This window comes from Octopus bimaculoides, chromosome 5 (assembly GCF_046866305.1).
Source record: "Octopus bimaculoides isolate indiv1 chromosome 5, ASM4686630v1, whole genome shotgun sequence".
Classification (NCBI taxonomy): domain Eukaryota; kingdom Metazoa; phylum Mollusca; class Cephalopoda; order Octopoda; family Octopodidae; genus Octopus; species Octopus bimaculoides.
The window spans coordinates 110,537,350-110,549,693 of NC_142932.1; the positions used below are offsets into that span (position 1 = coordinate 110,537,350).

Here is a 12,344-nt window from a genome sequence, read left to right on the forward strand (position 1 = left end):
AAAAAAAAAAATCATATTTGAAAGAAAAACTGTTCCCCTATTTAAACACACACACACACACACACACACACACACACACACACACACAAATATACATACATAGGTGCAGGTATAGCCGTGTGGTAAGAGGTTTGCTTCCAACCACATGGTTCTAGGTCCCATCGTGTGGCCCATTTGGCAGGTGTCTTCTATTATAGCCTTGGGCCAATCAAAACCTTGTGAGTGGATAATGGATTCGGTAGGCAGAAACTGAAAGAAGCTTGTTGTATTTGTGTGTGTGTGAGTGTGTGTGTGTGTGTGTGTGTGTGTGTGTGTGTGTGTCTTTGTGTATATCCTCCACAACTGCTTGACAGCCAGTGTTGATGCATTTTACATCCCTCATGACTTAGCAGTTTAGTAAAAGAAACTGATAGAGTAAGTATCACGCACAAAAAAAAAAAAATAATTACTGGGGTCAATTCATTCGATTAAAATTCTTCAAGATGGTTCCCCAGCATGGCCCCAATCTAATGATAGGAAAAAGGAAAAAATAAAAGATAAAAATAGAGAGACACACACACACATCCTAGATTCTTGATGTAGAATCATGTGTTGAAACACATAGAAGCTTGAAAGGAACTGAAGGAGGAGAGAAAAGCTTGTCTGTGCCATACCAGTATGCTAAACTATAACATGGGGCTTCATAGATAACATAGATGTTAGGATCTTATTGACACATTGAACAGACACAACACTCAGGCAGATTACAGAGGCCACACACATAATAGAAAATAGACTGAGCCTCAATACTCTGCAATCTTACAACTGAAGACAGAATAAGAAAAACAATGACACAGTTACAGTGTAATATACAAAGCTGTATACATGTACACAAGACACACATTTGCACAGCAAACATAGATGTGTGCACATGCATGCACATGCACACACACACACATACAGATGCAGATGCAAATACATGTGCAAATAAGGATACATATAACAAAAAGACAAAATGGGATAAATGGGACAAGACCAGAGAGAAGAGGAGACATGTAGAACATGTAGTCATTGAAGAAGTCACTGAATGTGTGATGAAAGAACTCTGACAAATAAACTAATAATAATAATAATAATAAAGCTACAGTGAAGATCAAATAACTAGCATGTGTATTTATTGGCAAAAAGATCATCCCCTAATATAACAGTATATATTTATATCTATACTATACAATATTATTGAAAGATGTTAGCCTCAGAGACTGCTCATCAGAAGAGCTGGTATGAAAATGAATCTATAATACTGTATAGTGTATATATTAATATACCAACTCTATTAAGATATGAGTGCTTGTTTTTTCTGACTTATGTATTCTTAGATGACTATATATATATATATCTATATATATATATATATATATATATAAATATTAAGTATATGATTTAACTTATTAAACACAGTTCAACAAATTCATTCATATTTATGTAAATGGAGGAGAATAGATGTTAAAATGGATTATGATTTTTATTACTCATGTTACTATACAATTTGTTTTGCACAGAAGACAGTTATTCATATTTAAATATGTATGTATATATAAATGTGTGTGTGTGTGTATGTGTGTGATATTTAGTTGTATGTCTCTATATCCGGTGCTCAAATTTTACTGAGGCCAATTTTGTCTTTCTTCCTTTCAGGTTTTATAAAATAAACTAGCAGATAAGTCCTGCAGTTGATTTAATTGATGATAACCTTTCCTCCAAAATATGAGGACTTGTGTCAATGTTAGAAATGAATATATTATAAAATCAATAGAATACTGAGTAAAATGCCATGTAGTAATTATTGCATTTACCCATATATAATTTGCACTATTTTATACTAGAAAAACTGAGGTCCTACTTATACGTGGGGTAAAGATTAAACTAATACTCTATGCAACCTTTGTACCAAGGTTTGACACTAAATTAGGGGTGTAATTTACACACATGTAAGTAACATAGTTATGCTTCTTTACATTTTGAGTCTAAATCTCACTGAGAGCAGATAGGTCTTTCATCATTCAGGATTTCATAAAAACAATTTCGATACAAGCACTGGGGTTGGAATGATGGTCTGTTCTTCCCTCCAAAATGTGTAGCCATGTGCCTGTTATAAATCAATATAATAAAATCAATTTTCTTTTCTTCGGAAATGATTTACATTTGTTGTTGTTGTTTAGAAGAATTGTATCTGAAAGTTATCTTATGCATGTTATTGGCTCCTGTCTATAATTTTGATACTTTTTTTATATTTTAATATAATTGATTTAATATTATTGTTTCTGTAATTATTTTATTTCTAAAGAGTAAACTTTCAGTCAGCTTTCAATCTTGTGCTGTCCCCATTCATTTAAGTACTAATCACAGTTTTATTATTTTATCTTTGTTGCAGAAAGACTTAATCATACTAGTAATTCTCCTAATTACTTTCATCTATATGACTTTCTTCTTGTACTTCTGGCTTGTGGTTGAGAATGATTCAAATGATTTTAATTGGTGAGTAACAAATTTGTTTCCAATTATATTAGAGGAAATGTGTGTGTGTATGTGTGAGACAAGCTTCTTTCAGTTTCTGCCCTAGGCTATAGTAAGAGACACTTGCTCAAGGTACTACGCAGTGGGACTGAACTTGGAGCCATGTGGTTGGAAAGCAAGCTTCTTACCACACAGTCACACCTGCCCCTATGTGTGTGTGTGTGTATGAGTGTGTGTGTATGTATGTGTGTGTGTGTTATTTAAGCAGGTACTTAGCATTGAGAAAGCTCAACAAAGATGAAACGTGTCTGTAGTTCTTGTGAGCCACTGTGGTGATGATATTCATCTCAGTCCTATATAAATTGTGATTTTAATGCAACAAGTCTGTTAAGAGATTTTATCTCAGACAATTCCTCAGCTTCATACCTTCTAACAGTGTGTATACATTTTATATGATACACAGATGGCAATTTTAATATTTTTTTATATATATGTTTATATATCTAATATATTTTATATATATCTTGTTTTAGTTTTGAAAGACTGATTTAACTCTTTCGTTACCAACATGGTGCTGACAGGAGTGCTTTTAACATGGTTCTCTGGTACATGTTTTCCTACTCTCTTTTGCCTGTGGTGGGACAAACATATACGCATATTTATCTGAAGAGATTTTTTCAGTTTCCATCTTCAAAATCCACTCACAAGGCTTTGGTTGGCTTAGGGCTATAGTAGAAGACACTTGCCCAAAGGTCCACTCAGTGGGAATGAACCTAGAGCCATGTGGTTGGGAAGCAAATTTCTTACCACACAGCTACACCAGCACCTAGACAATAACTTTGAATGAGCAAATTTTTAAGGAATATCTCAGATAATAAATACAATGATGTAATATGAATAGGAGGTGAAAACTGAACTAAAATATCTTTAGTTAGTGGTTAATGATTGCAGATTGTCTAAGAAAGCTATGATATTATAGGATTAAGACTTGTTTAACGGAGCTTGGGTTTAAGAAGATTAATGTTCAAAGATAGATATAACTGTAAAGATGTAATTATTTCACTAATCTGTGTCTAAAACCATTGAAATATGCATATTTGATATAAAAACTAATATTGCATTGTCACTATTTATTTCTGACCATTATTTCTATTATCTTTTTTGTGTTGTAGAAAGAATGCCCTCACTATAACTTCACAGTTGAGAGGTTAATAAGAGCTGGATTATCACAAAAACAAATATTAGACTAATTTCCCTCTAAATTATGTTTTTAATGCTGTGTGATTCAACTCCAACAAAAATTTAATTGTAGTGAATTAGTTTGAAGGTACATTTGATTATACCTGTATCATCACTACAGTACAACATATACTTGATACCATACTTATAGATTTATTAAACTTTAACACCTCAAAGTATTAAATATTTAATCAAAATCTTTTAATCTGTTAATTATGGATTCTCTTCAGCCATTTACATTTGTAAAGCCAAACTGGTCATTCACTTCTTTGATGGCCTTGAAGGTCAATTTATTTTGTATCTGTCAGGAAATGCTGCATGCAGATGATTCATCATCATTGTCATCATCATTGATTTAATGTCTACTTTGTGCTCATGTTGGTCAGATGGAATTTGTTGAGGCAGATTTTCTATGGCCAGATACCTTCCTGTCACTCAACCCTTTCCTGTTCCCAAGCAAGATAATATTTCCCCATGCCTGAACTTGTTTTCATGGTAGACTAGAAACAAGGGACTCTGCTTGTCTATAACTGTCTTGCAATGTCAAGACAAGGAGACAGATAGACAGACACATGCACATACGCGTGTGCACGCACACACGCACACACAACACACACACACACACAAACACTGTTTGTCTCTCGGGTCCAGGAAGCCAGTTCTGCAATTCCTTGCTGAATGACCTGTACAGGTAATTTGTTTATAGTGATCAAATGTTTGCTGTTTTACATTAGCTCACTTCCTCCATCAAACTGACATTACCTGTACAGGTGCATAGTGTGCCATGCATATGTCAGAGAGATTGCAGAGCAATGTGAGATGAAGTGTTTTGCTCAAAAACATAATGCACTTCCCTGTCTTGGAATCACACCCATGGATCTTTCACTGCAACGCCTTAAGCACTAGGACATTATCATCATCATCATCATTTAACATCCATTGTCCTTGCTGGCATGAGTTGGACAATTTGACTGAGCTTGCACGCTGGAATGCTGCACCAGGCTCCAGTCTGATTTGCCATGGTTTTCTATGGCTGGATGCCCTTCCTAATACCAACCACTCTATATATATACTGCTGTCATGCAAATGTACCCATATATATATAGCACATGGCTTAGTGGTTAGGGAATTTGGCTTGCGATTGTAGGGTCATGAGTTCAATTCCTGGCAGCACATTGTTTCCTTGAGCAAGACATTTTATTTCACATTGCTTCAGTCCTCAGCTGGCAAAAATGAGTAGTACCTGTATTTCCAGGGGCCAGCCTTGTCACACTTTGTGTCACACAGAGTCTCCCTGAGAAGTATGAGAAGGGGTACACATATCCGTAGAGTGCTCAGTCACTTGCACGTTAATCTCACAAGCAAGCTGTTCTGTTGATTGAATCAACTGGAATCCTCGTCATTATAAGCAACGGAATCATCATCATCATCATCATCGTTTAACGTCCGCTTTCCATGCTAGCATGGGTTGGACGATTTGACTGAGGACTGGTGAAACCGGATGGCAACACCAGGCTCCAGTCTGATTTGGCAGAGTTTCTACAGCTGGATGCCCTTCCTAACGCCAACCACTCAGAGAGTGTAGTGGGTGCTTTTACGTGTCACCCGCACGAAAACGGCCACGCTCGAAATAGTGTCTTTTATGTGCCACCCGCACAAGCCAGTCCAGGGGCACTGGCAACGATCTCGCTCGAAAATCCTACAGGAGCCAGTCAGGCGGTACTGGCAACGGCCACGCTCAAAATGGTGCATCTCATTTGCCACCCGCACAAGAACCAGTCCAGGGGCACTGGCAACGATCTTACTTGGCTTGCCGGGTCTTCTCACGCACAGCCCATTTCCAAAGGTCTCGGTCCGTAGTCATCGCCTCGGTGAGGCCCAATGTACGAAGGTCTTGCCTCACCACCTCAGCCCAGGTCTTCCTGGGCCTACCTCTTCCACGGGTTCCCTCAACTGTTAGGGTGTGGCACTTTTTCACGCAGCTATCCTCCTCCATTCTCACCACATGTCCATACCAGCGCAATCGTCTCTCTTGCACGCCACAACTGATGCTTCTAATGTTCAGCTTTTCTCTCAAGATACTTACACTCTGACGGGTATTCACATTGACATTACACATCCAACGGAGCATACTGGCTTCATTCCTTGCGAGCTTACGTATGTCATCAGCAGTTACAGCCCATGTTTCACTGCCATGTAGCATGGTTGTTCGTACGCATGCGTCATACAGTCTGCCTTTTACTCTGAGTGAGAGTCCCTTTGTCGCCAGCAGGGGTAAGAGCTCTCTAAACTTTGCCCAGGCTATTCTTATTCTAGCAGCTACACTTTCAGCGCACCCACCCCCACTACTAACTTGGTCGCCCAGATAGCGGAAGCTATCGACTACCTCTAGTTTTTCACCCTGGAATGAGATAGAAGTTGTTTCCTGTTTGTTTGCAGTCTTTATTGCACCTGAACATCTGCCACAAACAAAAACTAACTTGCTAGTTAACCTGCCTTTGATGTTGCTGCACCTCTTATGTGTCCATAGCTTGCACCGGGTACATCTTATAGAGTTACTACCTACTCCTTTTCTACATACTGAGCAGGGCCATCTACCCGAAGGGGTTTGTGTTTTATCTACCTTCCTACTTATTAGGATTTTGGTTTTAGCTAGGTTGACTCTAAGGCCCTTCAATTCTAGACCTTGCTTCCACACCTGAAACTTCTCCTCTAGTTCTGATAGTGACTCCGCAATTAGGGCAAGGTCATCAGCATAGAGGAGCTCCCAGGGGCAACCTGTCTTGAACTCCTCTGTGATTGCCTGGAGGACTATGGTAAATAATAGGGGGCTGAGGACGGAACCTTGGTGGACCCCTACCTCTACCCGGAATTCATTGCTGTACTCATATATATATATATATATATGCATAGGAGTAGCTGTGTGGTAAGTAGCTTGTTTACCAACCACATGGTTCTGGGTTCAGTCACATGGCGTGGCACCTTGGGCTAGAGTCTTATACTATAGCCTCAGGCCAACCAAAGCCTTGTGAGTGGATTTGGTAGACAGAAACTGAAAGAAGCCTGTTGTATATGTGTGTGTGTGTGTGTGTGTGTGTGTGTGTGTGTGTGTGTGTGTGTGTACCCTTGTCAAGCATCACCATTGTACAATATTGTTCATTTCCAGTCTTCTTTGGAATAACATATCTGACCATAGCAAATATTACCTAGCCTAGAAACAGGTGAGAGCTGGCCATAGAAAAGGCGTCTGTCTGTAGAAAATTCTGCCTCAACAAATTCTGTCTGACCCATCCAAATACACATTGGCTCTCTGGATTTGTTTCTCTTCTCATGACAAAGGTTCAATACAAACATTAATGGTATTAATTTCATTGCTATAGAACAGTGGTTCTCAAGTATCTTTTTTACCTATGGACCCTTTTCATTCCTATTTTATTTGGATGGGCCCTCATAATCATTTGAAGTTTTAAAAAATCTTATTACATTTTTATAATTATATTAAAAAATTGTTAAAATGTTTTGTTTATTGTAGAAGTATAATCTATTTATTGCACATAATTTTAGCAACAAAATATTATGTAGACCCTCAAGGGTCATGTGGACCCCACTTGAGAACCATTAATCTATAACCGAAGGACCTGTGAAGGCCAGGGACACTGCCCTCTCCACTACACTCAACAATTAAAAACACAAACAAAAGCCAAAACAAAACAAACCACAAGATGATTTTCATTTCTACATAATATTTAACATGTTTTCATTTATTGCTTCTTCAGGAATTTTACAGTAGAATTTAAACTGAAACATGTACCATGGTATACAATAATGCTGTCCTTAACAGGGGTTGCATTTGTGTATCTTGCAATTTTAGTGGTAAGTTGCTTTCAATTTTACATTATTTTTCTAGCTCACAGAAATGACAACAGAAATATATAATTTAGCTTTGTTAGATCACTGCATTTAGAGTTCATGATACCACATTTTTACTCATGATATATCTATGTATGTTTCCTTCAGTTTGTGTTTAACTTTTAGTTTTATTTTGTGTACTGCATTATAATGAACTGAAATGACTCCTTGTTGAAAATGTATGGTCAATTGATGAGAAAGGATTGTACTTATGTGTGTTTACAATGTAAGCATGTCTACTTTCCAGACCAAATGTGAAAGTGTAAATACATCTTCAACCATAATGAACATTAAAGGGTTGATGCATATTGCCGGCTTTATGATATTAAATAGAAAATAGAGAAATCTTCTCTCCTGGATAAGTAACATTTCCAGATAATTTGGTATCTATTCCCAACATATAAATGAACTTTGATAATGTACAATAAAACATTCTACTCTGAAATACAACAAAAACACTTGAAACAGATTCAACCCACTCATAGCTCATGTCATGTTCTCACCAACCCTCTACTGTATCTAAGCAAGGTAAAATTTCCTTTAATTCTTCAAACAACGTATGGACTGGACATGTTTTCATGGAAGATTGCAAACTAATGATATCACTTGTATGATGATGATGATGTTTGTGGCCAACGATTCACCCACAAGACTTTGGTCAGCTCAGAACTATAGCAGAAGAACACTGACTTAAAGTACCATATAGTGGGATGAAACAAAAATCACATGGTTGGGAAGTGAACTTCTCAATCATATAGCCATGAATGCAAATACACACACACACACGTGTGTGTGTGTGTGTGTAACCACAAGTCCTAGTTGTTAGGGTGTTGCACATGATTGCAAAATTGTGGTTTTGATTCTTGGACCAGTTGTGCATTGCATTCTTGAGCAAAACACTTCATTTCATGTTGCTCCAGTCCACTCAGCTGTAAATGTGTAATCCTGCAGTGGACTAGTGTTCCATTCAGGTAGAATGTTGGCTTGGCCACCTGGCCAGTGGGGTGCCATCATTCGGAAGCTACAACTATCCAAGGAAGCACATCGTAACCAACAGTGTAAAGCAAAATCCAATATTTATGTCATTACAGTGATTATATATGTATACACACACACACACACACACACACACACTTTATTTGTAGGCTAACAAGGCTATCAGTGAAGAGATTTTCACAATTGTTAAAGTGAACCACATGGAAGTGTTGGTACTTATCCCCATTTCAGTGTCTTTACCTAAATCTAGGCCTTGAAGATTATTAAATTGTCTTTGTTACGAGTTACAACAACATTTCAACAACATTTCTTTCATCTTAGAAGCTAATATGATGTAAATGTATTGCTGCCTTTGGATGTTATGACAGCAGAATGAGAAAGGAACTTGTCTCTGTAAATTATGCTTTCAAATAGATATATGTTATCAAATATTCATTGTGCTGACATTGCAAAGCAGCAAGATATAGACTATATAATCAGTTGATGCTTCAAACTGTCAGAATGATGCTACCTTCCCAGAAAACATGATAAAGACTGTATATATAATATACAATATACAATGTCAATTCATCCAGAAGAACTGGTTTGGTTAGAAGTGACTATCATTTCGCAATAATATAAAATACGTTGATATTTTTAAACAAATGAAATATTGATGAAATGATAAGCTGGTTGATCATGTTTTATACCTTTCACTTGCAACAAAACCTCATTATTCTGGGGGGAATATAAAACCATGTTTTTACTGTAGTGTTTTAAAATATTAAACAGGGTAAAAAGATAGAACTCTTTAATTGCATCTTAACATTATTACTTATTTGTTTTAATGATGATTAAAACAGTTTTAGAATATAAAAAGGGTATTTATAACATTTGTTTTGAGGTTAGATATTATAAGCAGAAATTTGAAACAGAAGTGAGAAATAGGTCCATTGACAGAGCACAAACCACATATGCATTTTTTGCTAAGTGATATCTGATGGTTACGCTATTTCTAGCAAGTTGAGTGACCATGTAGAGGTTCCCTCTTTGATTTCTAACAGATATACTAATATATACAGTATGACTGGCTCTCGTGTCGGTGGCACATAAAAGCACCCACTACACTCCCAGAATGGTTGGTGTTAGGAAGGGAAGGGCATCCAGCTGCAGAAACTCTGCCAAATCAGATTGGAGCCTGGTGCAGCCATCTGGCTCGCCAGTCCTCAGTCAAACTGTCCAACCCATGCCAGCATGGAAAGCAGGCTTTAAATGATGATAATGATGATGATGATATATATATATATATATATATATATAGCTAGCATGGAAAGCGGACGTTAAACGATATATAATTGGAGGTAAAGCAATATATTCATTCACTGTATATCTGTATTGATATTGACATCTAAAATATTTAACAGTAAAGTCTATGTATGCAAAGAAATGTCATGATGTGTCAGTTTTTCTTGGTGCACACTGAAATCTAAAATGCTTGTAATATTGGTGTGTGTGTATGTGTAGTGTTTGTGCATGCATGTATATGTATGGAGGAGAGAGAGAGACAGAGAAAGAAACAAAGGAGTTACACAGAAAGAAACAAAAGAACACATGAAAAACAGGAAAAAACAAAAAATATGTACACTGTCATCCCTTATCAGTTATCAGCCAATCTTCACAATTTCACACCAGGGCATGTGTATCAATTTATGTGTGTGTTTGTTTGTATATGTGTGCATGTGTGTGTGTGTGTGTTTGTGTGTGTGTTTGTGTGTGTGTGTGTGTGTGTATGTATGGACATGTCTGTGTAGTTAAGAAGTTTACTTCCTAACCATATGGTTCAGGTTCAGTCACACTGTATGGCAGCAAATTAAGGACCCTCATACCAAACAGATCTCACTAAGTTGTCATTTGGAATTATACATGAATACATTTTTTTTTAATATCTCCATTTTATAAACTTTATAATTTCCCTTTAATCCATTTTTACCTCATGCTGTAACTTAACATTATTTCAATGCTTCCATCCATTTTATGTTATCATTAACAGGGTCTATCAATATATTACATTTATGTGGGACAGCAATTATATATACATCCATTCCATGTAGCGATAATAATCTTCAGTCTTTTGAATTGCATTGGCTTCACAATTGCTTTGGATATTCTCTGGACATATGAGTGGGTAGTGCTGAGACTATCACTTCTAGTAAGTCTCTTTCATATTTTAAACATTTTTCTCCAAATTACATTTCTTTTGTCAATGATTAGAAAATATGTTATAAATAAATACTGAGCAATGTTAGTTTCTTGCGACTATTATTAGTCTCTTTCAGAATTACATACATATAACCTTGGGTTGACCAAAGCCTTGTGAGTGGATCTAGTAGATGGAACCTGTAAGAAATCCACCGTGCACACATGTGTGTGTGTCTCTGTGTTTGTCCCCCATTACCACCTGACAATCAGTGTTGGTGTGTTTATTTCTGTAACTTAGCAGTTTGGCAATAAACACTGATAGAATGAGTTTCAGGCTTAAAATAAAATAGAGAACATACTGGGGTTGATTCACTTGACTAAAATACTTTAAGTTAGTGGCCCAGTATGGCTACAGTCTAATGAGTGGAATTGGTAATAGAAAAAAGATAATATAACTACGGAAACATAGTCTCCTTGAATCAATTGGAAGATCAAATTGTCACAATTATGAAAGGAAAGTCTTTACAAAGCAATATAGTGGATACTATATGACATCGATATCATATGGAGTATCAGGTGTGGCTGTAAGCATGGACGTAGCTGCATAGTAAGAAGTTTGTTTCCTGACCACATGGTTTCAGATTCAGTCCCACTGGGCAAGTATCTTCTACAATAGTCTTAGACCAACCAAAGCCTTGTAAATGGATTTGTCAGAGAGAAACTGAAAGAATCCCACTCAGTGTGCATGTGTGTGTGTGTGTGCGTAATAATAGACAACATTTTGTCCTTAGTGTCATGTGATAGTTGTAAACAAGTGTCACCATCATGCAAGCAATATCATTCTTTTCTAATCTTCTGTAAAAATATATGTAGTCATGGAGGAATATTACCTTACTTAGAAACAGATTGAAATTGGAGATAGGAAGGACATCTAGCCATAGAAAGTTTGCCTTAACAAATTCCATCTAACCCATGCAAGCATGGAAAAGTAGATGTTAAAACAATGATGATGAATTTACTATTATAGTTATTATTTTTTAGTTGAGTTATTTTCTTTGATTCTTTTTCCAGATCTTTGGTCCATTTATTCATATTGGTCTGATTGTAATCTTTACTATTCTCTCTTGGATTCTGATAAGACAGTGGTACAGCTTAGATCAATTCCGTAAGTATATTTTGTCATTTCAAAAATCATTGTCAGATATATACAAATTTATTTCTGAAAAAGTTGTCATTAAATAAAACAGACTTATTAAATTCTATCTCAAATACAATGACACTTATCATTTTCCTAATTTTGTGGTGTTCATACCTTGTTAGTGTAGCATAAATGGCATTTGATTCACCTGTCTATATTCCTAAGTTCGAATCTCACTGAGGTCAACTTTCTCTTCCATAGGTGGTTGGCTTAATCTTTCAACCAGTTTAATCTCACCACCACCACCACCACCATCTGCTTCTTGGGAGTCTTTAGCAGATTTCACTTTTTCTTTACATGTTCTCTACAGATTTTGTGTTTGAGAGTG

At 36.6% G+C, this 12,344-nt stretch overlaps 1 protein-coding gene across 5 annotated transcripts in view; it reads left to right on the forward strand.

The window, feature by feature from the left end:
• The window catches only part of LOC106874500 (glycerophosphodiester phosphodiesterase 2), a 71,998-nt gene that overhangs the window by 40,518 nt on the left and 19,136 nt on the right, over positions 1-12,344 (forward strand). For 4 of the 5 annotated variants that reach the window (XM_089352931.1, XM_089352927.1, XM_089352928.1 and 1 more), the window contains exons 3-6: positions 2,414-2,517; positions 7,512-7,608; positions 10,670-10,828; positions 11,890-11,983. In XM_089352931.1, coding sequence (XP_089209057.1) covers positions 2,414-2,517; positions 7,512-7,608; positions 10,670-10,828; positions 11,890-11,983 — 454 coding nt within the window. The remainder of the gene's footprint in view (positions 1-2,413; positions 2,518-7,511; positions 7,609-10,669; positions 10,829-11,889; positions 11,984-12,344) is intronic. The other variant, XM_089352930.1, reaches the window with a different exon arrangement.